Source organism: Bos taurus, chromosome 23, assembly GCF_002263795.3.
Source record: "Bos taurus isolate L1 Dominette 01449 registration number 42190680 breed Hereford chromosome 23, ARS-UCD2.0, whole genome shotgun sequence".
Taxonomy (NCBI): Eukaryota; Metazoa; Chordata; class Mammalia; order Artiodactyla; family Bovidae; genus Bos; species Bos taurus.
In genome coordinates this window covers 7,057,143-7,080,716 of record NC_037350.1, presented here as the reverse complement: position 1 = coordinate 7,080,716, position 23,574 = coordinate 7,057,143, and the positions used below count along the sequence as shown (strand labels likewise).

The 23,574-nt window shown below is 41.9% G+C and overlaps 1 protein-coding gene across 1 annotated transcript; it reads right to left on the bottom strand.

The window, feature by feature from the left end:
- Nucleotides 1-2,741: 2,741 nt before the first annotated feature.
- BOLA-DYA (major histocompatibility complex, class II, DY alpha) lies at nucleotides 2,742-8,629 on the bottom strand. The gene is given in 5 exon segments (NM_001012678.1): nucleotides 2,742-3,065; nucleotides 3,764-3,941; nucleotides 4,589-4,870; nucleotides 6,340-6,588; nucleotides 8,446-8,629. Coding segments are annotated over 4 exon segments (762 nt in total). The 5' UTR covers nucleotides 8,522-8,629; the 3' UTR covers nucleotides 2,742-3,065; nucleotides 3,764-3,786.
- Between the last annotated feature and the right edge of the window lie 14,945 nt (nucleotides 8,630-23,574).

Sequence of the window (23,574 nt, the reverse complement as noted above, 5' to 3'; positions counted from 1 at the left end):
CGAGCATCTACCCCCAAAACCAGAGTCTGTCTACTTCACTGCTTTGTGCTCTCACCTACATCTCTGACTTTACGGGGGGCTGTCCCCCACTACCATCTCTCTCTCTGAAAAAGAGTTAACTTACAGCTCCAGTTAATAAAGTTCCTGGGCGTGACAAGAGTGTTTTAGTTCACAAACTCCTTTGGAAGTTCTCTAGCCTTTCTGAACAGGTTCTTCCGGCCACATGTGATCGTTCACAGCCTCCCAACCATGAGAGGCGCGAGATGTTCTAAACTTTCTAAATACAGATTCCTTTGAGCAGTTAGAAGATTATTAGTATAGTATAGTGGGTTGATTAGAAATTATATTGGTGAAGGGTTTTCATTTATCGGGCCAATGTTTGCTGCTAAGTTTCCATATCCCTTACCTACTGTGTCCCTGGGAGTGTATTGATTAATATAGTTGGTGTATAGGAATGTGAGTAGTAGCTTTAATGTTTGTAACCTTGGACCCTTGAGTTAATTCTTTTCTTTTGCCCTATAGGAATGCAACTTTATCTAATGCTTTTGGAGGGTGGCACCTGACTTTAGAATAATCACCTTTAGAGAAAAATAAGTTTTCTGAAGAAAGGGTCATAAAATGTTAACAGGCCTCCTGGCCAGAAGATGATGTAAATCACCTAAACTTTTGCATATGATAAGTTTGCAGGAAGAAAGCCTGGCTTCGATAAGGATCAAGGACTGCTGACCTTGCATGACTCTACCCTTTCCCCCATTATCCTCTATGCACAACTTAAGATATAAAAACTACTTTGGAAAATAAAGTGTGGGCCTTGCTCACTGAAGCTTGGTCTCCCCATGTCGTTCTTTCTCTCACCTTCTGGCTGAATTCCCATCTGGAGTGTGGAGGCTCGCCAAGCCTATTAATTTTGCCTGGGCTTCTAAGATCTGACCGGGGAGGCCTTAGTATCTTCTCTCCTTCGGGACAATGGGAGGATGCCTGTGGCCTACATAGGTGGTGCAAACTCCTTGTCTTGGAGTTTTATTGGTTTTCCACATAAACCAAGTTATTCAGCCTCTTTTCTCCACTGAATTTTTTCACTGAGCTATCCCTATTTAACCACTCTTTATATCTCTAATTAACACTTAATTAAGCTATGGTTTCCTGATCGCCGAAACCGTCTCCCCTTCGAATTCCTTGGATCCACAGGGGCTGGACCCCGGCACTCTCAACAGCCCATTTTGTGGTTACTAAAGGATTATATTGCATAAAAATTTGAAATAGGGTGGTCTTAATACATTACCGAAATCTCAGTCTATTTACAAAGTCTCATAAAATAGAACAACACCAATTAAAGATAGTATGTTAATAAACCTAATTTTGGGACTTCCCGGGGTGTCCAATGGTTAAGACTCTCACTTCCACTGTAAGGGTCATGGGTTCAATCCTTGGTCAGAGAACTTAGATCTCCCATGCCGTGCAGCACAACTGAAAATAAAATACATTAAAAATAAAAAAAACTACATAATTTATGAACTTGAGGGTGGAGTGCATTTACATTGTACTTACAGTATTGCTAAATGGGGTTACCTACAGGGCAGAGAGGTTGCCCCTGCTCTGGGCCTGTTAGCCAGTCTCTCCTTTCTCCTTGATATTAACCCAGATAAGAGAAAGTGCGGGGCGTTTTCTGAGATACAGAAAGCATTATCTTATTCTATCATTCTCACTTCTACGCTCTGTCTCATTCCTACCTGGAGACTTTCTGTCTCATCAGGATGAAAATGGGGAGGAGAGATTTACATCATTCTGCCTCCTTCACGGATCCATGTTTCTGACTTTGCACTCTCAAAATCCAGTTTTGATGTTTAAAAGATTTTATTTCAATGTCTGGTCTCCTGCACAGACTTAGACTTCTCTTTTAAAATTAAACTCTTGAACACTGGCACCATTCCCCCCCCCCCCACACACACTTTTTTGCATGTTAGATATAAACACTTTGCACTGAGGGGAGAAATTTTGCTTTATGTTCATTGATACTTAATGTAAGAAGAGAGAGAGAGCAAAGAGGAAGTTTAGGGAGGAAAAAAGGTCCCCATTTAAGAACATCATTTTCACACTTGGCTGCGTGGTATTAACGTGATTTGAGAAACAGGTTCCATGGAGCTGAGATTTCCATGAGCCTTCCAACACAGGGGCTTCCATGCTTATACAGGAGTTAGCCCTAGGAACAGAGAAAATGGACACACTGAACAAAAATACCCTAGAAAGAGATTTGTCTTCTTTAAAATTTTCTTTTTATTGAAGTATAGTTGAATTACAATGTTGTCTTAATTACTGCTATACAGCAAAATGACTCAGTTATACATACATACATCTGTATATGTTCTTGTGGTCATTTTCCATTATGGTTTATCACAGGATACTGAATATAGGTCCCTGTGCTACACAGGAGGACCCTGTTGTTTATCCATTCTACATGGACCAGTTTGCATCTGCTAATCCCAAACTCCAAGTCCAGCTTTCTCCCATCCCCCTCCTCCCTTGGCAACCACCAGTCCATTCGCTATGTTCCTGATCCTGCTTCTGTTTCATAGGTAGGTTCACTTCTGTCATATTTTAGATTCCACACGTAAGTGATATCATATGGCATTTGTCTTTCTCTTTCTGACTTACTTCACTTAGCAAGACAATCTCTTGGTGCAAGATTTACTTATTTGTTTGGAACAGATGTTGGATTAGGGTGACCAAGAACTAGGCGGCTGGGTGGAACAATCCAGGTCTCTCTGTGACAGGTAGTCAATGAATCAAAGACTAAGTTGGGAGAATTCATAAGGGTCAGTGATCTTCGAAGGAAAATTCCTCCATAAAGTCCACCCCGGCAGGGAGGGCAGGAGGGCGTGGAAGGAGCTCTGTGATGAAGTGGAACAAGGAGCACGTCTCAGTCAAGGTCAAGACAGGGAACTGGAGTCTGAACCAGGCCTTTTTTTTCTTGTAAAGACTGATCACCTGAAACACCAAACAGCATGAGGCTGATGGTCCTGGGCTCCTGATGCTGCAGCGAAAACAGAAATGAAGACTTTCCTCTCCTGAGAACAAGTAAAGGGAACAGTGAACAGATGAGAGAAGAAGCATAAACAGACCTGAAAGAGTTAATCACTCCTGGCTTTCCTTTCACTGTTACTAAACTGTAGCCTGTATCTCACAGAAGGAACCTGACACTATGTAAATTATATCCGGTACCCACTGCCCCTTAACCCTATGCAAATTCCATCCTGCACCTGGCGCTTACCTTCCCAGTGCTCCCTTTGCAGACCACCCCTTGTAGCATTTTGCATTGCAGAAAGAGGGCTGCAATATTATAAATCAGAGACAAACGGACCCAATTATCCAGTTTCTTGAAGCCAGTTCTGACTATTTTGAAACAATAAAGAAGAATGCAAGACTCTCACTACTTTGTTCCTGATCACAGACCTCAGACTGTGAGCCCCAGCTATATGGTCCCCTCCAATTCCCCATCGCGCAGGGCACTAGCCTGCTGTGTTCTGCTGTGTTCTTCCTGCAGCCGACTAAAGCCATCTTTCTATCTCTCCAAACTCTGTCTCTGTATTTTTTATTCAGCATCGGTGGGCAGAGAAAACCAAGATTTTGGCAGTAACTCTGTCCCAACGTCAACCCATCTCCAATTTGCCCACAGTTGTTCAAACACATGTATGTATCCTGGATGCCAATTTTCCACCCTTGCCTTCCCTGCCTGAAGTGCCATCTTTCTAGATCTGATCCTTACCTTCCCATCTTTCAGGCCATGACTCACATGGCCCTTCGACGTCTGGAGGCAGCACCCAAGCACCGGACTCGGAGGATGAGGACAGTGCCCACCACGATGCCCATGAGGCCCATGGCCAGCCCCAGGGCACAGACCACAGTCTCTGTCAGCTCTGATGTAGGGGTTGGAATCTCAGGCTCTGAGAACAAAAAGACTTACAGGGTCAAAGTGATACTGAGCAGGGTCTTGTGATGCTCCTGTGCACAAAAGCCTTTTTGTGTCTCCCCGTTTCTTGTTTGCAGGAAACGGGCTTCATTCAGCCTCCGTGACCTCTCTGAGTTCAAGAGGCAGGCTCAAACAGATGTTATTCAGGGAAGGGAGGGGATGTGGAGACACAGGAGGAGCAGTTAAGAAACTGTAGTGGTCTTGGGGCAGGGTCCTGGTTCCCCGTCAAGGGATACACACAGCACTGTCTTTGAGCTGTTTGGCAGTTGTTGAAATCTCCAACCGGTGGAGAAATTAACTATATGCTGCCCACGACACACTGACCCCAGACTGGCTGTCAACATGAGAAGAATGTTCAGGAGCTGGTCATACCCTCTTTATCATGCCATTACTATAAAACTCCTTGCTACCCCCTCCGGGTGGGGACACACAGTTTTGAGAGCTGTAGTCCACTGGGGCCCCCTTTGCCTGGCAAAGAAATAAAGCTGTTCTTTCTACTTCACCCAAAACCCTGTCTCCAGGATTTGATTCAGTCTCAGAGTCCGGAGGCCGGATTCGGAAGGACACTGTCTGCAGGTGGATTGGATGTGGAGAAGGGTGTGGGTTTGGGAATGCACGTACCCCAGTGCTTGACGAGGGGCTCTTCCAGGCCCCAGTGCTCCACTCTGCAGTCATAGAAGTCTTCACTGGAGGGAAGAAAGGTGAGGTAACTGAACTTGAGGAAAGAGTGGTCACTCTTGGGGTAGAAGGTGGTCTCAGCGATCCCTTCTGCAACAAAGTGTCCGTTGTAAAACCAAGTGATGTTGATCACAGGAGGAAAGATGTTGTCCACTTGACAGATGAGGGTATTGGGAATCCCCAGGACCACGGAGGATTTGGGAAACACAGCCACTTCAGGGATTTCTACAATGAAGACCAAAGATGGATTGGAATTTCTGACAACTGTGCCTTCTGCTCCTTAATCAGTTTAGGGGAGGCTTCCCCACCCCGTGCACAATCTCCCCAGCTGTTAGCGTATTATTTCCTATGTCCTTCAGACTCACTTTACAGTCAGCCATAACCTCCCTTTATTTTCACCTGTTTCTTATATTATATATTGATCATCATTATTATTATTTTACTGGTAGGACCGTCCAAAACTTAGACCTTGGCTCTTCCACCTTCTGAATGAGGAAGATTAGTGCTTTCTACAGTGACTTCAGAACTGGTGCTGACATCTTTATCTACAGATGTCGAACTGTCCTCTGAACTGTGCTGCGAATTCTCTTCTGAACTGTCTTCTTCTTTAGGGTCACTATGAAGCTTAGAACACGTTCTTCTTGCTGGGAATCCACAGGGCAGAGTGGGTCGGTGTGTGAGAGCTAGGAGACAGATGGGCCACGGGCTGAGCAGCTGCAACTGGTCTCCTGCTGATGCTTCAAGACACGATACCAGCAGGAGCATGGGGCCCTGATTAGGTGAAAGACAAAGTGACCACAGCTTCCTCGTTCTCGTGGTCAAGGGGATTTCCCAGCCTGATGCATGTGCAGAAGAGGCCTTCAGTCTAGGGAGGACAAAGGAGGAAGGAGATGCCAGCCCAGAAGATGTCCTGCCAACCCCCCAGAAACCTTGGCGCCGGAATCCACCTTGGCTGACAGATGCATGCCCATCAGGAAGAACCCTGAGTCAGGTGAAAAATGGGCACAAGCGAGATGACTGGCCCGAGACAGCCCAGAAAACTGCCCCCATATAAGCAAGCTAAATCCTCGCTACTGTGTGCAACTCAGTCTATTTGGAGTGATTCGCCATTTACGTTTAATAGTAAAAGACTGGTTAATAATAACAATACATTGTAAAAACTTCAGAAGGAAAGGAGAATCTTTTACGGACCATTTGCTTTGTGTGTGGCAGTTTTCAGTTATTAGTTTTTAAAATCAGTACTTTCTAATGGAAACAGCTCGATAAAAAATCCGTCACAGGATTTTGAGGCCCATTAAAAAATGTTAAAAAAAACAAATTCCAAACTCTGAGTTCTTTTATGAGTTCTTCCACAAGTACCTTGTTTTTAATAAACACTGTCTCGATTTCACAAGCTTGGTCTCTTTGCTGAATTATTTCTTCAAAGGAGACAAGGGCTGAGGTACTACTTGGCTACTTAGGCCAAGAGCTTGAGAATATCCTCTTTTAGAACTACTGCAAGGAGTGGGTTCTTGGAACTCAGGGGAGGGATATTTCAAGATTAAATCTGTAGCCGAGGACTGGGTATTTGCCAGGAAATGAAATAGAAAGGGGGAGCAATTTAGAGTGTCGGGGAGGGGGAAGACTAGCTACCCGGGGGAGGAAAAAGAGACCAGGAACACGAGGTAGATGCCGTGAAGAGAGGCCACACTTACCACTGGTGGCAGGTGTAAAGCTGGAATTTTTTATCAAGATGTCCAAATTTCTTTTTGACATAACAATGTTTCTCAGGGCGCTCTGAACTTCAAATTTGGTGATATTGCTAAACTCGGGCAGCCGCCAGACAGTCTCCTTTTTCCCCAGGTCCACGTAGAAGAGCTCGTCTCCATCAAATTCAAACGTGAACTGGCCAGAGGCGCCGTACGTCTGGTAGACATTTGTGCCGTAAGTGCCCACGTGGTCAGCTGGTGTGTGGCCACGCCAAAGCAGAAAGATAAGAACAGGGACGCAGGATACAGGGGCGGGGAAAGAATTGGATTAAACAAAAACACATGAGAAATGGTCCGTGTAGGAGTGTAGGTTCATATTTGGCCTGGGCCGATACCACTTCCTATTTCTGTCTTTTCTATCCTAGGGTTAGGGATGGTGATGTACACGCCATGAGGTGCTGAGACGCTGTCTTATTCACTCTGTATCCCTAGTAACTTGAAGGGTTCATGGCACATAGTAAGATTGCAGTAAATAAGTTAATGATGAATGCTTGTGTGCGTGCTCACTCTCTTCAGTCATGTCTTGCTGTTTGCGACCCTCTGAACTGTAGCCCACCAGGCTCCTCTGTCCACGGGATTCTCCTGGCAAGACTACTGGAATGGGTTGCCATGCTTTCCTCCAGGGGACCTTCCTGAGCCAGGGATCAAATCTGTGTCTCCTGCATTGCAGCTGGATTCTTTACCCCTGAGCCACTGGGGAAGCCCTAGATAATGATTACATAATTTTATTTCTAATCACCTAATCTCTTACTTCTCATAGCACCTATCTCATTCTTACCACACTATGGAATTTATTTACTTATGAAATGTGTTTTTTTTTAAAGTTATCTGTCTGATTATAAGAACATGAGTTTCCCGTGGATAGGAATCTTTACTTGTTGTTGTTCTTTGTCTGTGCCACATAGCATGAGAGATCTTAGTTCCCTGACCACGGATTGAACCCGTGCCCCCGTCAGTAGAAGCGTGGAGTCCTGATCCCTGGACCACCAGGGCATTCCCAGAAATCTTGCTTTATGCCCAGAGGAGTGCTTGATACCTCGCTAAATATTTGTTGACTTCATGAATCACGATTAGGAAATGTTCTGAAGATTCCATTCCATTCCTCTTCTCTTTTCCTTGACCCCCCACACCCTTTGGGTTTCAATAACCATTGTCAATGCCCATGACACAGTAGGACAAAGTTTTGGACAGGAGACTGAAATTTAGTGGAATAAGCCACCTTCAAGAAGGTGTTGTGAATACAGAATGGAGGAGCTGAGGGGGCTGATTAACTAAAATTAATCTGTTTTTATCCTCTTTTTAGAGCTTTGTTGGCTGGAGGTGACAGGACTGGTAGTTTGGGTTGACAAGCTGAGACTAACCTATTTTAAGTTCCTAGGTTTTCCACCAACATTACCCAAATTTCTGAAGCAAACAATCAAATTTGAAGTTATACTTATAATAAATCATGCTATACTTTGGCATTATATTGCTTTTTAGTCCATGGGGTCTCAAAGAGTTGGACACAACTGAGCGACTTTCACACACATACACATACACACAACTCTTTGTTATTTAGAATGCATATCTGAAAATAGAGTTGCCATATGGTCCAGCAATCCCACTCCTGGGCATATATCCAGAAAGAACTATAATGCAAAAAGATAAATGCACCTTTATTTCATAGCAACGCTATTTATAAGAGCCAAGACATGGAAACAACCTAAATGTCCACTGACAGATGAATGGATAAAGAAGATGCGTGTGTGTGTGTGTATATATATATATATATATATATATAGTTGTTTAGTTGCTAAGTCATGTCGGACTTTTTTGTGACCTCAGGGACTGCAGCCCACCAGGCTCCTCTGCCCATGGAATTCTTCAGGCAAGAATACTGAAGTGGGTAGCCATTCCCTTCTCCAGGGGATCTTCCCAATCCAGGGATCAAACCTGGGTCTCCTGCATTGCAGGCAGATTCTTTACCATCTGAGCCACCATACTCCAATATAAAATAAAAATTTAAAAAATTCTTCACAATTGTAAACCCACACCCCTCAACTGTACACTCACCCACGATGTCTTCACCTCCATAGGGGCTCATCATGGTGGCCAGAGTGAGAGCCCTCAGAATCAGAGCTTTCTTCATCCTCCTCCTCCTCCAAGGGTATCCTCAGGAGTGGCTGTTCCAAGTGGTGCCTCTCCCGGAAGGTGGTCTAAAGAGAACTGCTGGAAGAAATCATGTTGGAGCAGTCCACGCCTCACCCTGCTCTATCGTGTCTCAGCCCATCAGAGAAATTCCCTGAGCTGACACCTCAGTTGCCAGCTGAAGCATTTTTAGGAAGAGACCTGTAAGAAGCCTGGAAAACTCCCTTGTTTTGAATTATCTAAGGGCATAGATTCGAAAGGGAGCAGAAGGATATCATACATAGGAGGAATCATCAAAGAGTAAAGCTTGTAGCAAGAAAATTTGAACGGTTTTGAGAGATCCTAAAGAAAGAAGCTTGTGGCTTCCCTGGTAAAGAATCCGCCTGCAATGCGGGAGACCTGGGTTCGATCCCTGGGTTGGGAAGATCCCCTGGAGAAGGGAAAGGCTACCAACTCCAGTCTTCTGGCCTGGAGAATTCCATGGGCATACAGCCCACGGGGTCGCAAAAAGTTGAACACGACCGAGCAACTTGCACACAAGGGCACAGATTCAAAAGGGAGCAGAAGGAACTTCCATTGTATAAATGAAAGGAGAAACACTCTGACAGAAAATTCCAGTTTCATGGAGCTTACCTCCTACACTTTGGATTAAACTTCTCCTCAAAAAGATCTTTACTAGTAGGAGTCAATAAACGCCCCACCTTTTTTTTCCTACCCTAATATTTTTCTGCTTGGTGTGCATTTTATGATCTGTTTTAAACTGAAATTTGTGAACAAGGTACATGTCAAAGAGAATTGTCCCCGTTAGTTGTAGGCTCTGAGGTCTAACGCGGGGCTCCACACCTGTGCAGAGTCAACTCTAGAATTGCTGGTGTGTGTATTCGAAACTACCTGTGGTCTCACGCTCCACTGTCTCCTTTAACATGTGCCTTTATGGACTAGGAGATATTTCTGGGTCTACTCAGAATCTACCCGTTTACCAGGAAGCCTCCCACTTTCTGTGTTAGAAAACCGGATTTTCATCATATCATTCTAACCTACTTTCTATTTTGCAGAAATCTCTTGAGATGCTAGCAGCAGACAAAATACTGTTTTTTTCAGTAATACTAGATTTCACCTATGTTTATTTTCATTTTTTATTTTTTTTCATTCACTTAAGAGGCTGAATTTTTTATACATAAGATCAGAACACCACCAAACAGTAAGAGACCACAGAAACAGCACAGGAAACCCAGGCAAAGTCCTGCTACAAGGTAATAGACAATAGGGGTGTGTGCGTGTGCGTGTGTGTGTGTGTGTGTGTGTGTGCATGCGCGGTTGTCAGGGAAGGTTGTAGGAAGATCTGTTACTATGACTTTCTGCTTGCCCGTCTGTCTCATCCATCCATCACACATTTAACCACTTCCTAGATGTTTTTGTGCCTCGGATGGTAGTTTTTCATTTGGACACTGACTAAAATGAAATTTTTTTTCTCAAAGGATACTCTCTAGTTTTTAAAATTTATTAATTTCAAGTGTACAAAGTAAGGATTCAATATCTGTATATATTGTAAAACGATCACCAAAACGAGCAGTTAAATTCCCTCACCATACATGATCAAAACACTGTTTTCCTTGTGATCAGAACTGTTAAGACCTACTCTCTCCACAACTTTCTGATATACAATACAGTATTATTAACTATAGTCACCATGCTATACATTACATCTCCATGGCTTTTTAACTTTATAGCTGAAGGTTTCTGTCTTTTGATCCTCTGCTCCTATTTTGCCCACCACACCTTGTTGTCTTTGGCAACAAGAAATGTGTTCTTTGTATCTATGAACTCATTTTTGTTTGTTTTTCTGCTGCTGCTGCTGCTAAGTTGCTTCAGTCGTGTCCGACTCTGTGCGACCCCAGAGACGGCAGCCCACCAGGCTCCCCCATCCCTGGGATTCTCCAGGCAAGAACACTGGAGTGGGTTGCCATTTCCTTCTCCAATGCAGGAAAGTGAAAAGTGAAAGTGAAGTCACTCAGTTGTGTCCGACTCCTAGCGACCCCATGGACTGCAGCCCACCAGGCTCCTCCGTCCATGGGATTTGCCAGGCAAGAGTACTGGAGTGGGGTGCCATTGCCTTCTCTGGTTTGTTTTTCCAGATTCCACACATAAACGAAATCACACAACATTTGTTTTTCTTTATTTGACCTGTTTTACTTAGCATAATATTTTCAAGGACCATTCTTGTCTCAAATGGCAAGATTTCTTTTGTTTTTCTTTTTGGTGACTGAGTAATATTTTCTTGTATGTGTATCTATCTCTGCTGTCTTATCTTTCTTTATTCAGTTCATATCAGTCACTCAGTCATGTCCAGCTCATTGTGACCCCAAGGACTGCAGCACCCCAGGCTTCCCTGTCCATCACCAACTTCCGGAACTTACTCAAACTCATGTCCATCAAGTCAGTGATGCCATCCAACCATTTCATCCTCTGTTGTCCCCTACTCCTCCCACCTTCAATCTTTCCCAGCATCAGGGTCTTTTCCAAGAAGTCAGCTCTTCACATCAGGTGGCCAAAGTATTGGAGTTTCAACTTCAGCATCAGTCCTTCCAATGAATAGTCAGGACTGATTTTCTTTAGGATGAACTGGTTGTATCTCCTTGCACTCCAAGGGACGCTCAAGAGTCTTCTCCAACACCATAGTTCAAGAGCATCAACTCTTCAGCACTCAGCTTTCTTTATGGTCCAACTCACATCCATACATGACTACCAGAAAAATCTTAGCTTTGATGATATGGACCTTTTTTTGGCAAAGTAACGTCTCTGCTTTTTATTATGCTGTTTAGGTTGCTCATAGCTCTTCTTCCAAGGAGCAAGTGTCTTTTAATTTCATGGCTGCAGTAACCACCTGCAATGATTTTGGAGTGCCCCCAAAATAAAGTCTGCCACTGTTTCCATTGTTTCCCCATCTATTTGCCATGAAGTGATGGGATTGGATGCCATGATTTTCGTTTTCTGAACATTGAGCTTTAAGCCAACTTTTCATTCTCTTCTTTCACTTTCATCAAGAGACTCTTTAGTTCTTCTTCGCTTTCTGCCATAAGGGTGGTGTCATCTGCATATATGAGGTTATTGATATTTCTCCCGGCAATCTTGATTCCAGCTCATGATTCATCCAGCCCAGCATTTTGCATGATGTACTCTGCATATAAGTTAAATAAGCAGGATGACAATATACAGCCTTGATGTACTCCTTTTCCTATTTGGAACCAGTCTGTTGTTCTATGTCCATTTCTAACTGTTGCTTGTTGACCTGCATACAGATTTATCAGGAGGCAGGTAAGGTGGTCTGGTAATCCCATCTCTTTGAGAATTTTCCACCGTTTGTTGTGATCCACACAGTCAAAGGCTTTGGTGTAGTCAATAAAGCAGAAGTGGATGTTTCTATATTACATTTTCTTTATCCATGCATCCATTGACAGGCACTTAGGTTGCTTCCATATCTTGGCTGTTATAAATAGTACTGCAATGAACATGGGGGTGCATATATCTTTTTAATTTAGTTTTTTCATTTTCTTTAGACAAATACCAAGAAGTGGAATTGGGGGGGTCATAGGTAGTTCTCTTTTTAATTTTTTCAGCAAATTCCATAGGGTTTTTCATAGTGGTTGCACAAATTTACACTCCCACCAACAGTGCACAAGTGTTCACTTTTCTCCACATTCTTGCCAACCATTGTTATTCGTTGTCTTTTTGATAAAAGCCATTCTAATAGGTGTGCTGCTGCTGCTGCTGCTAAGTCACTTCAGTCATGTCCGACTCTGTGCAACCCCAGAGACGGCAGCCCACCAGGCTCCCCCGTCCCTGGGATTCTCCAGGCAAGAACACTGGAGTGGGTTGCCATTTCCTTCTCCAATGCATGAAAATGAAAAGTGAAAGTGAAGTCGCTCAGTCATGTCCGACGCTTCACGACCCCATGGACTGCAGCCTACCAGGCTCCTCCGTCCATGGGATTTTCCAGGCAAGAGTACTGGAGTGGGGTGCCATTGCCTGAGGTGATATGATATCATATTGTGGCTTGATTTAAATTCCTTTGATAATTAGTGATGTTGAGTACCTTTTCATGTACCTGTTGGGTATCTGTACGTCTTCTCTGTAAAAATATTTATTCAGATCCTCTGACCCATTTTTAATGAAATTTTAAAAATTAAGCTATAAAGGCTCTTTATATATTTTGGATATTAACCTCTCATCAGACATATCATTTGCAAATACTTTCCTCTATTTAGGAGATTGTGTTTCCTTTTATTGATGATTTCCTTAGCTGTGCAGAGAATTTTTAGTTTGAAATAGTTCCACTTGTTTATTTTTAGATTTTTTGCCTTTGTTTTTGGTTCAAATCTTAAAAATCATCGCCAAGACAGGTATAAATTATGTTCCCTTTAGTTATTGTCCAGGAATTTTATACTGAAATCAGATTGATTATGTTTTTTGCAGCTGAAGATGGAGAAGCTCTATACAGTCAGCAAAAACAAGACCAGGAGCTGACTGTGGCTCAGATCATGAGCTCCTTATTGCAAAATTCAGGCTTAAATTGAAGAAAGTAGTGAAAACTACCGGAGTCCAGCCCCGGTTGGATCCAGGGATTCCCTCAGGATGACGGCTTCGGTGATTTAAAGGGATAGCGTCAGTGGAGAGAATCAGAGGCCTAATTATAATTGGTTTACATGGGAAATCAATATACCCCCACGCTCCAATTACTTTGGCCTGAAGAAAGAGTAGAGACAAAAGGAAAGAAAAGGAGACGAGAAAGAACGACACGGGGAGACGGAGCTTAGTGAGCAGGGTCCGTAGCTTTATTTTTAGCAGGGACTTTTATACCTCAAGTTGTCCATAGAAGATAATGGGGGATGCAAAGTCATGTAAGGTCAGCAGACCTGAATCATTATCGCAAATACAAAGGCTTTGGGTGATTTACATCATCTGGTCAGGAGACCTGCTAACATTTTTCTTCTGATAAGAATTAGTCAACCAGAAAAACTTATTTTCTCCAAAGGTGACTTTTCTTAGAGTTTAGTACCACTCCCCTAAAGCACTAAACAGAGTTGCATTCCTATAGGGCAAGAGTGTCGTGGGGGTAATTAAGGGAAGAATTTATTAGCTCAAGGGTCTAGGGTTATTATTAACATTAAAGCTTCTGCTTATATGTCTTATATACCAACAATATCAATCAATATACTCCCAGGGACACAGTGGGCAAGGAATATGGAAACTTGGCAGCAGGCATTAACTCAACAAAGAAATCTTCTATTAGTTCTATTTTTAACAATTTCTAACTCCCCGAGAGGCTCTGCACTGTTAGAATAACTAAGTCTCCTTGTGCCTCACATGGTTGGGAGTCTGCAAACAATCACAGGCGTAGCTATAGGAGTCTGGAAACCTATTAGGCAGGTTAGAAGGCTTTCTGAGGGGATCACAATTGGAACACACCTTATTATACCCTGGAGACTTGTTAACTAGAGCTTTAAGTTGCTTTCCTTACAGATAAGAGTGGTTGGGGATAGCCCCTCGTGACTGTCAGAGGAGTTGGTGAAAGTCATGAAGCAGTAAAACAGAGGCTCAGGTTTTGGGGTAGACACTCAGGCAGGCCCAGAGAGGCACCCCTCGAGTTCTGGCTCGCCTTGCCCACCAGACCTCTCTCACATGACCTTGTCATGGGTGGGGACTCACATGCTGGCTCCCGGCAGAAATCCACTAGGCCATTTGTGTATGACCTAAATCAAATTCCTTGTGATTTTACAGTAGAGGTGATAATTAGATTCAAGGGATTAGATCTAGCAGACAGAGTGCCTGAAGAACTATGGATGGAAGTTCATAGCATGGTACAGGAGGCAGTGACCAAAACCATCCCAAAGAAAAAGAAATGCAAGAAGGCAAAGAGGTGATCGAGGAGGCTTTACAAATAGCTGAGGAAAGAAGAGAAGTGAAAGGCAAGGGAGAAAGGGAAAGATAATCCAACTGAGTTCAGAGTTCCAGAGAATAGCAAGGAGAGACAAGGCCTTTAAACTTTTTTTAAATTTATATTTAATTGAAGGATAATTGCTTTACACCATTGTGTTAGTTTCTGCCATACATCAAATTGTTAAGAAGGTCTTCTTAAGTGAACAAAGCAAAGAAATAGAGGAAAACAATAGAATGGGAAAGATGAGGGATCTCTTCAAGAAAATTGGAATTATCAAGGGAATAGTTCATGCAAGGATGAGTATGAGGACAGAAATGGTAAGGACCTAAAAGAAGCAGAAAAGATGAAGAAGAACCAGCAAGTACACATGGAAGAGCTATACGAAAAAAGATTTAATGACCTGGATAACCATGATGGAGTGGTCACTCACCTCGAACCAGACATTTTGCAGTATGAAGTCAAGTGGGCCTTCGGAAGCACTACTATGAACAAAGCTAGTGGAGGTGATGGAGTTCCAGCCGAGCTCTTTAAAATCCTAAATGGTGATGCTGTTGAAGTGCTGCATTCAATATGTCAGCAAATTTGGAAGACTCAGCAGTGGCCACAGGACTGGAAAAGGTCAGTTTTCACTCCAAACCCAAATAAGAGCAATGATAGAATGTTCGAACTATCATACAATTGCACTCATTTCACAAGGTTATGCTCAAAATCCTTCAAGCTAGCCTTCAGCAGTACATGAATCAAGAACTTCCAGATGTACAAGCAGGATTTAGGAAAGGCAGAGGAACCAGAGATCAAATTGCCAGTGTTCATTGGATCATGGAAAAAGCAAGGGGATTCCAGAAGAACATCTACTTCTGGTTCACTGACTATGCTAATGCCTTTGACTGTGTGGATCACAATGAACTGTGGAAAATTCTTAAAGAGGTGGGAATACCAGACCACCTTACATGTCTCCTGAGAAACCTGAATGCGGGTCAAGAAATAACAGTTAGAACCAGACATGGAACAACGCCACTGGTTCAAAACTGGGAAAGGAAAACAAGGTTGTATATTGTCAATCCACTCATTTAACTTCTGTGCAGAGTGCATCATGTGAAATGCTGTACTGGATGAATCACAAGCTGGAATCAAGATTGCTGGGAGAAATATCAACAGCCTCAGATATGCAGATTATACCACTTTAATGGCAGAAAGTGAAGAAGACCTAAAGAGCCTCTTGATGAGGGTGAAAGAGGAGAGGGGAAAGCTGACTTGAAACTCAACTTTCAAAACAACTAAGATCATGGCATCTGGTCCCATCACTTCGTGGCCAATAGAAGGAGAAAAAGAGACAGATTTTTTTTTCTTGGACTCCAAAATCACTGTGGCTTCAAAGTCTCTCCAAAATGACTGCAGTCATGAAATGAAAACATACTTGCTACTCAAAAGGAAAGTTATGACAAACATAGACAGTGTTTTAAAAAGCAGAGACATCATTTTGCCAACAAAGGTCCATATAGTCAAAGCTATGTTTTTCCAGTCGTCATGTATGGATGTGAGAGTTGGACCACAAAGAAGGCTGAGAGCCTAAGAATTGATGTTTTCAAACTGTGGTACTGGAGAAGACTCTTGAGATTCCCTTGGATTGCAAGGAGATCAATCCAGTCATTCATAAAGATAATCAACCCTGAATATTCATTGGAAGGGCTGACCTTGAAGCTGAAGCTCCAATACTTTGGCCACTTGATGAGAAGAGCTGACTCATTGGAGAAAAAAAAAATACCCTGATTCTGGGAAAGACTGAAGGCAAAAGAAGAGGGCAGCAGAGAATGAGATGGTTAGATAGCATCACCAAGTCAATAGACATGAATTTGAGCAAATTCCAGGAGATAGTGAAGGACAGAGGATCCTGGTGTGCTGCAGTCCATGGTGTCACAAAGAGCTGGATAAGACTTAGGGACTGAACAACAACAACTAGGAGTTTTATGACTTCAGATCTTTAGTCAAGTATTTAACCCATTTTGAGTTAATTTTTTGTATGGTCTAAGTTAGTGATCAACTTTTATTGCTTTGCATGCAACTTTCCAATTTCCCCAATATCCCAATAATTTATTAGAGTCTGTCCTTTCCCCATTGTATAGTCTTGACTTAAAAAAAAATAAATTCATTGACTATATGTGTAGGTTTAATTTCTGTTTCATTGTTCCATATGTCTATTTTTATGCCAATAGCATACTGTTTGGATTACTATCAGTTCAGTTCAGTTCAGTTCAGTTGTTCAGTTGTGTCCGACTCTTTGTAACCCCATGGATCGCAGCACGCCAGGCCTCCCTGTCTCCCAGCATCACCATCTCCTGGAGTTCACTCAAACTCACGTCCATTGAGTCAGTGATGCCATCCAGCCATCTCATCCTCTGTCGTCCCCTTCTCCTCCTGCCCCCAATCCCTCCCAGCATCAGAGTCTTTTCCAATGAGTCAGCTCTTCACATCAGGTGGCCAAAATACTGGAGTTTCAGCTTTAGCATCATTCCTTCCAAAGAACACCCAGGGCTGATCTCCTTCAGAATGGACTGGTTGGATCTCCTTGCAGTCCAAGGGACTCTCAAGAGTCTTCTCCAACACCACAGTTCAAAAGCATCAATTCTTTTGGCGCTCAGCTTTCTTCACAGTCCAACTCTCGCATCCATACATGACCACAGGAAAAACCATAGCCTTGACTAGACGGACCTTTGTTGGCAAAGTAATGTCTCTGCTTTTCAATATGCTATCTAGGTTGGTCATAACTTTCCTTCCAAGGAGTAAGCGTCTTTTAATTTCCTGGCTGCAGTCACCATTTGCAGTGATTTTGGAGCCCAAAAAATAAAGTCTGACACTGTTTCCAATACCAGACCACCTGACCTGCCTCTTGAGAAACCTGTATGCAGGTCATGAAGCAACAGTTAGAACTGGACATGGAACAACAGACTGGTTCCAAACAGGAGAAGGAGTACGTCAAGGCTGTATATTGTCACCCTGCTTATTTAACTTATATGCGGAGTACATCATGAGAAACGCTGGGCTGGAAGAAGCACAAGCTGGAATCAAGATTGCTGGGAGAAATATCAATAACCTCAGATATGCAGATGACACCACCCTTATGACAGAAAGTGAAGAGGAACTCAAAAGCCTCTTGATGAAAGTGAAAGAGGAGAGTGTAAAAGTTGGCTTAAAGCACAACATTCAGAAAACGAAGATCATGGCATCTGGTCCCATCACTTCATGGGAAATAGATGGATTACTATAGCTTTGCAATATAGTTTGAAATTAGGGTGCTTGATGCCTCTAGCTTTGTTGTTGTTTCTGAAGTCTGCTTTAGCTAATCAGCATCTTCTGTACTTCCTTACAAATTTTAGGAATATTTGTTATAATTCTGTGAAAAATGCCATTGGAATTTTGATAGGGATTGCATTGATTCTGTTGATTACTTTAGTAGGATGGACATTTAAACACTATTAATTCTTCTAATTTCATCAGTTTGGTATATCTTTTCATTTATTTACTGAACCTCTTATAGTTTTCAGAGATTTTTCACCTCCTTTGTCAGAAGTGAGCTGCTGTAGATCTATTCTTGGATTTTATATTGTTTCATTGATCTAAGTACCCATCCTTCCAAAATAGCCATTAGTTTGGATCACTCTAGCTATAAAATAGTTTTAAATTTGGTTAAACATCATTTATACTTGGAAATAAATGTCTCACATGTTTATTTTTCTTCATTCGATTTGTTTTATCTATCCTAATTCATATGTTTTTTCATAAATATTTCAGAATAAGTTTTCTACAACTATTAAAGATTTTGCTGGGGCTTGGACTAAAATTACATTAAACCAGGATATCAACTTGGGAAAGAATTGACATCTTTCCTGTGTTCAGGTTTCCAGCTGATAGATATGGTTACACTTTCCATTTATTTATATCTTTGACTTCTTTCATCAGCCTTTCAGTGTACAAGTTCTTCACATGTTCTGTTAGTTATACTTAAGTCTCTCTTTCTGGTCTTATTGTAAATATTTTATTTTTAACTTTTGTTTTATGTCTTCATTGCCATATATAGACATACATGTTGATTTTTTAAATTGATTTTGAAATTGCACTTTTGATAAAATCCATTATTAGTTATATAGAACTTTTTATGAAGGGTTGGGCATTCTTTGGAAATTTTTGTGTGGGCCATTATATCAAATGAGGATAGGTATAATTTTATTTAGGGGTTTCCCTGGTGGCTCAGACAGTAAAGAATCTGCCTGGAGTGCAGGAGACATGGGTTTGATCTCTGGGTCGGGAAGATCCCCTGGAGAAGGGCGTAGCAATTCACTCCAGTATTCCTGCCTGTAGATTTCTCATGGACAGAGGAGCCTGGAAGACTATAGTCCGCGGGGTTGCAAAGACTTGGACACAATTGAGTGACTAACATACACAGACACATGCACAGACACACATGCACACACAATTTATTTCTGATATGCGTGTGTTATGATCACTTCCTCTTCGTTCTGTACATGAAGGAGGGTCCCCCACCTTTAATAGTATGAGATGGCTGAACACACAACATCCAAATGGACAGATGAATTGATAGCAGTTTATTATGTAGACTCAGCCTGAGGATACGACTCCCTCCATAGGGGCACATGGAGGCTGCACTCAGGAACACAGTGAATAAGTAGGAGCTATGGAAGACAACCTTTGCAGTAACCAGATAATGGGGTCCCCCTGGATTTTATGGAAGGATGTTTTTGGTTTGTCAGAATAGTTTCATTAGCTCATCGGGATGTGAAACCTTAGACTGAGAAGCAAGGGCAGTTCAGCTGTTCAGGTTGACGGGAAGTAGCTGGGTAGAGAGACAAGCCTAGTGAAAGTAGAGAAGGAACTCACAGTCTGGGGCCCTGTGAGGCTTGAGGAGGTCTTGGCTGCAGTTCAAATGTCAGATCTCACAATATAACACAGCACTGACTCCTTTTTCTTGTTTTATTACGCTGATGAGGACTTCCGTTAATGTGTTAACTAAAGGAGGAGAAAGGCATATTGACCATGTGGACAGAATTATAAAATAGTTTTTATAGATAGAATTATTAAACAGAATTCAATCTCTGTTCTTCATTTTTAAAAATTTAAACCTCTTGTTAAAGAATGAGTACTCAAGAGAAATTTTCTCAATCTAAGAAGACTACTCTGCTGCACCCGTCAGACTCAATGGCAAAATATTTAAAATCTTCTTCTTGATATCTGGAATACTAGAGATGGTAGACAATGAAAAGTGAAGAGAAAAATAAAGCTATAAGGGTTGCAATGGAGGTAAAATTGTCATTATTTACTCTTAATTTATTCCTACACTTTGAAAATAAAAATAGTAGACAAACTAACAGATTTAATAGTTTTGTTGGATAAAAGGCCAATATATAGGAAACCAACTCTATTATGTTGTACCAGAAATGAAGATCAAAACTGAGACAATGATATCATTCAGAGTAGCAATCCCAAATATCAAATATCTAGGAATAAACCTAACAAGATATGAGTAAGACTTCTATACTGAAAACTACAAAACATCATTGGGACAAGTCAGTGAACCCATGTAATTGATGACAATAAAGATCAGAGATGGTAAGGGTAAGTATTTTAAATGCTAGTTACCTCTAAATTAATCTACATTCAATTAAATTTTCACTGAAAATCAAGGTAAGGATTTTTGTTTGCTTGATTGTTTCTTCTGCTTTTTCCTTTGGTCTCTGTGTATGTGAAGGTGTGTTTATGAGCTGTTGTTGTTCAGTCGTTCAGTCACTCAGTCATGTCCAACTTTTTGCAACCCCATGGACTGCAGCATGCCAGGCTTCCCTGTCCTTCACCATGTCCTGGAGTTTGCTCAGACTCATGTTCATTGAGTCAGTGATGCCATCCAACCAGCTCATCCTCTGTTGTCCCCTTCTCTTCCTGCCCTCAATCTTTCCCAGCATCAAGATCTTTTCAAATGAGTCAGCTCTTCGCATCAGGTGGCCAAAGTATTGGAGCTTCAACTTCAGCATCAGTCCTTCCAATGAATATTCAGGCTTGATTTCCTTTAGGATTGACTGGTTTCATCTCCTTGCAGTTCAACAGACTTGCAAGAGTCTTCTCCAACACCATAGTTCAAAAGCATCAGTTCTTCAGCACTCAGCCATCTTTATGGACCAACTCTCACATCTGTTCATGACTACTGAAAAAACCATAGCTTTGACTATACAGACCTTTGTTGGCAAAGTAATGTCTCTGCTTTTTAATATGCTGTCTAGGTTTGTCATAGCTTTTCTTCCAAGGAGCAAGTCACTTTTAATTTCATGGCTGCAGTCACCATCTGCAATGATTTTGGAGCCCAAGACAATAAAGTCTGTCACTGTTTCCATTGTTTCCCCATCTATTTGCCATGAAGTGATGGGACTGGATGTGTATGTGTGAAGATTGTAAAACTAAATTTAAAATTTGAACATATATTTTATAGCCTAGAATCACCTAGGAAATGTTCAAAAGTAAGAACAAACCTGGTAGAAAATTAGTACAACATAACAAAAGCCTTGTTAGATTATGTTGTGCTGTATTGGCTATGCTAATTGTGGTATATTAATCAACATAGTGTGATGTTTGCTTGGGTGAAGATGAATAGGAAAACAGAATAAAATAGAAATTCTAGAACCAGATCCTCTCTCAAAGAAAATGCTCTGGTCTATGGTGGCACTGCAGAGCAATGGGAGGAAGATGGTCTTTTCAATAAACATGACTAGGTCATTTGAATGTCTCTTTGAGAAAATTTACCATGGCACTTACTCTAATCATTGGGCTTCCCCCATGGCACTAGTGGTAAGAACCCACCGACCAATGCAGGAGATGCAAGAGATGTGGGTTCAATCCCTGGGTAGGGAAGATCCCCTGGAGAAGGAAATGGCAAATCATTCCAGGATTCTTGCCTGGAGAATTCCACGGACAGAGGAGCCCTGGTGGGCAACAGTGCATAGGCTCACAAAGAGTCAGACATGACTGAAGCGACTTAACATTCAAATGCACACTCTAACCATTAATAAAATAAGTTCCAGAAAGATTGAAACACTTGGTAGGTTTTTGAAGTGGAGGGTGGTCCTTGTCCCCTCCTCCCTATGTCCTCAGCCTGCTGTTTGTCTGTGGAAAAACTTTAGCCAAAGGATAAGTCTAATCAGAGAAGTGAAAACCCGCAGAAAACAAAGGGAAATGGCCACCTCCCCTTACATCTGGACCGGCGCTGAGCTCAGACCATGAGAATGTGGTGGAGAGGACACCACACGTCTTCTGAGACTACATCTGGAGAAGTCTTGGGGCATTTACTTTCCTCTCGGAAGTGCTGAGCCACCAGGTGAGAACTTGTCTTCATTGCTGGTGGGACCACATGGGCCACGTTAGAGGCGCTGGATCTGCTGAGAGAGAGGCTGTCTCCACATCCCAAGGGAGCCTCAGGAGACCCCTGCCCCAGCTGCCACCTGACTGCAGCCACATGAGGGACCTTCTGTGAAAACCACCTACTACGTTCAGTCAACTCTAGGACTGTGAAAAAATCACTACATGGCTGTAGTTTAAAAATAACTAATCAATTAATTTTTGGTTGCTTGGGTCTTTGTCACTGTGTGTGGGCTTTCTCCAGCTGCACGGAGCTGGGGCCATCCTCTAGCTGTGCACGCAGGCCTCTCATTGTCCTGGCTTCTCTTTTTGTGAAGCTCGGTCTCTAGAGCGCCAGGTCAGTACTTGTGGCACTAGGGCTTGGTTGCTCTGAGGCACATGAAGTCTTTCTGGAGCACGGATTGAACCCATGGCCCCTGCATTGGCAGGCAGATTCTTATTCACTGTACCATCAGGGAAGTCCAAATAGCTGTAGAAGTTTTAGGGTAATTTTTTTGAAAGTAGCTGTGGAAATTTTATTTTTATTTATTAATTTTTTTATTATGGAACATTTCAAACATAACTGAAAATGGAAGGAGTAGTGTAATGACTTACACAGAACTAGGTCATGAAATATTGGGGTTTTCAAAGAATTTCATCTAAAATGTCCAATCTCCTGGCACAAAATCCTTTATATTCTGTTAGCATCTTTTTAATATTTGTAGAATCTGTAGGAATGGCATCTTTTCATTATAGATGGTAATAATTTGCAAGTTGGATTTTTCTTCCTTGTCAGTCTTGCAGGTGGATCATCAAAAAAAGAAAGAAAACTCTAGTTTTGTGATTTTCTTTATTATACATCTATTTTCTTTTAAAATTAACTGCAAATCCTTTATTGCTATCAAACAAGAATCAATTTTTTTTTTTTTTGCCACACCAGATGGCATGTAGGATCTTAGTTCCATGACCTGGGACTGAACCCGTGCCCCTGCATTGGAAGCTTGGAGTCTTAACCACTGGACCACCAGGGAAGTCTCTATATATCTATTCTCCATTCTACTTATTCCCTCTCTTACTGACATCATTTCCTTTCTTCTACTTTTCTTGGTGTGTTACTCCAGTTTACACAGCATGTTTTCTTAAAGACACTATTCTTTCTCCGTCGGATATTTTTGGCTCCCTTGTCAAATATTAGTTGACTGTACATCCAAGGGTTTAATTCCAGGCTCTCTATTCTGTCTCAATGGTCTGTGTGTCCATTTTAATGTCAGGCTATACTATTTTTATTACTATAACTTTTTACTATAGTTTGAAATCAGGAAGTGTGATACCTCTGGTTTTGTTCTTTCTCCGGGTTGCTTTGGGTATTCTGGGGCTTTTGTACTTTATGATTTTTTTTTTTTTTGCTATCCAGGCTGGCTAGTCCTACCTTCATCCACTTAACACTTGGCATATTATCCCTTTGCATGGCTATACCACAATTCATCTGTTCTTTCTCTGAAAATTAAGACTTGTTCTTTTCTCTTCAATGGCATTTTTAATATGTCATCTTGGGCACATATGTGAGAATTTATTTAGAATGTTTTTAACTAGGATGGAAATCTGGGATTATCTGACTACCCAAAGGGGTATACACCAGTATTTAACATATTTTATAATTTTTAACATACAGAATATTTATAATCAAGACATGATTATAAGTTTCTCTCTTAGAATTTTGA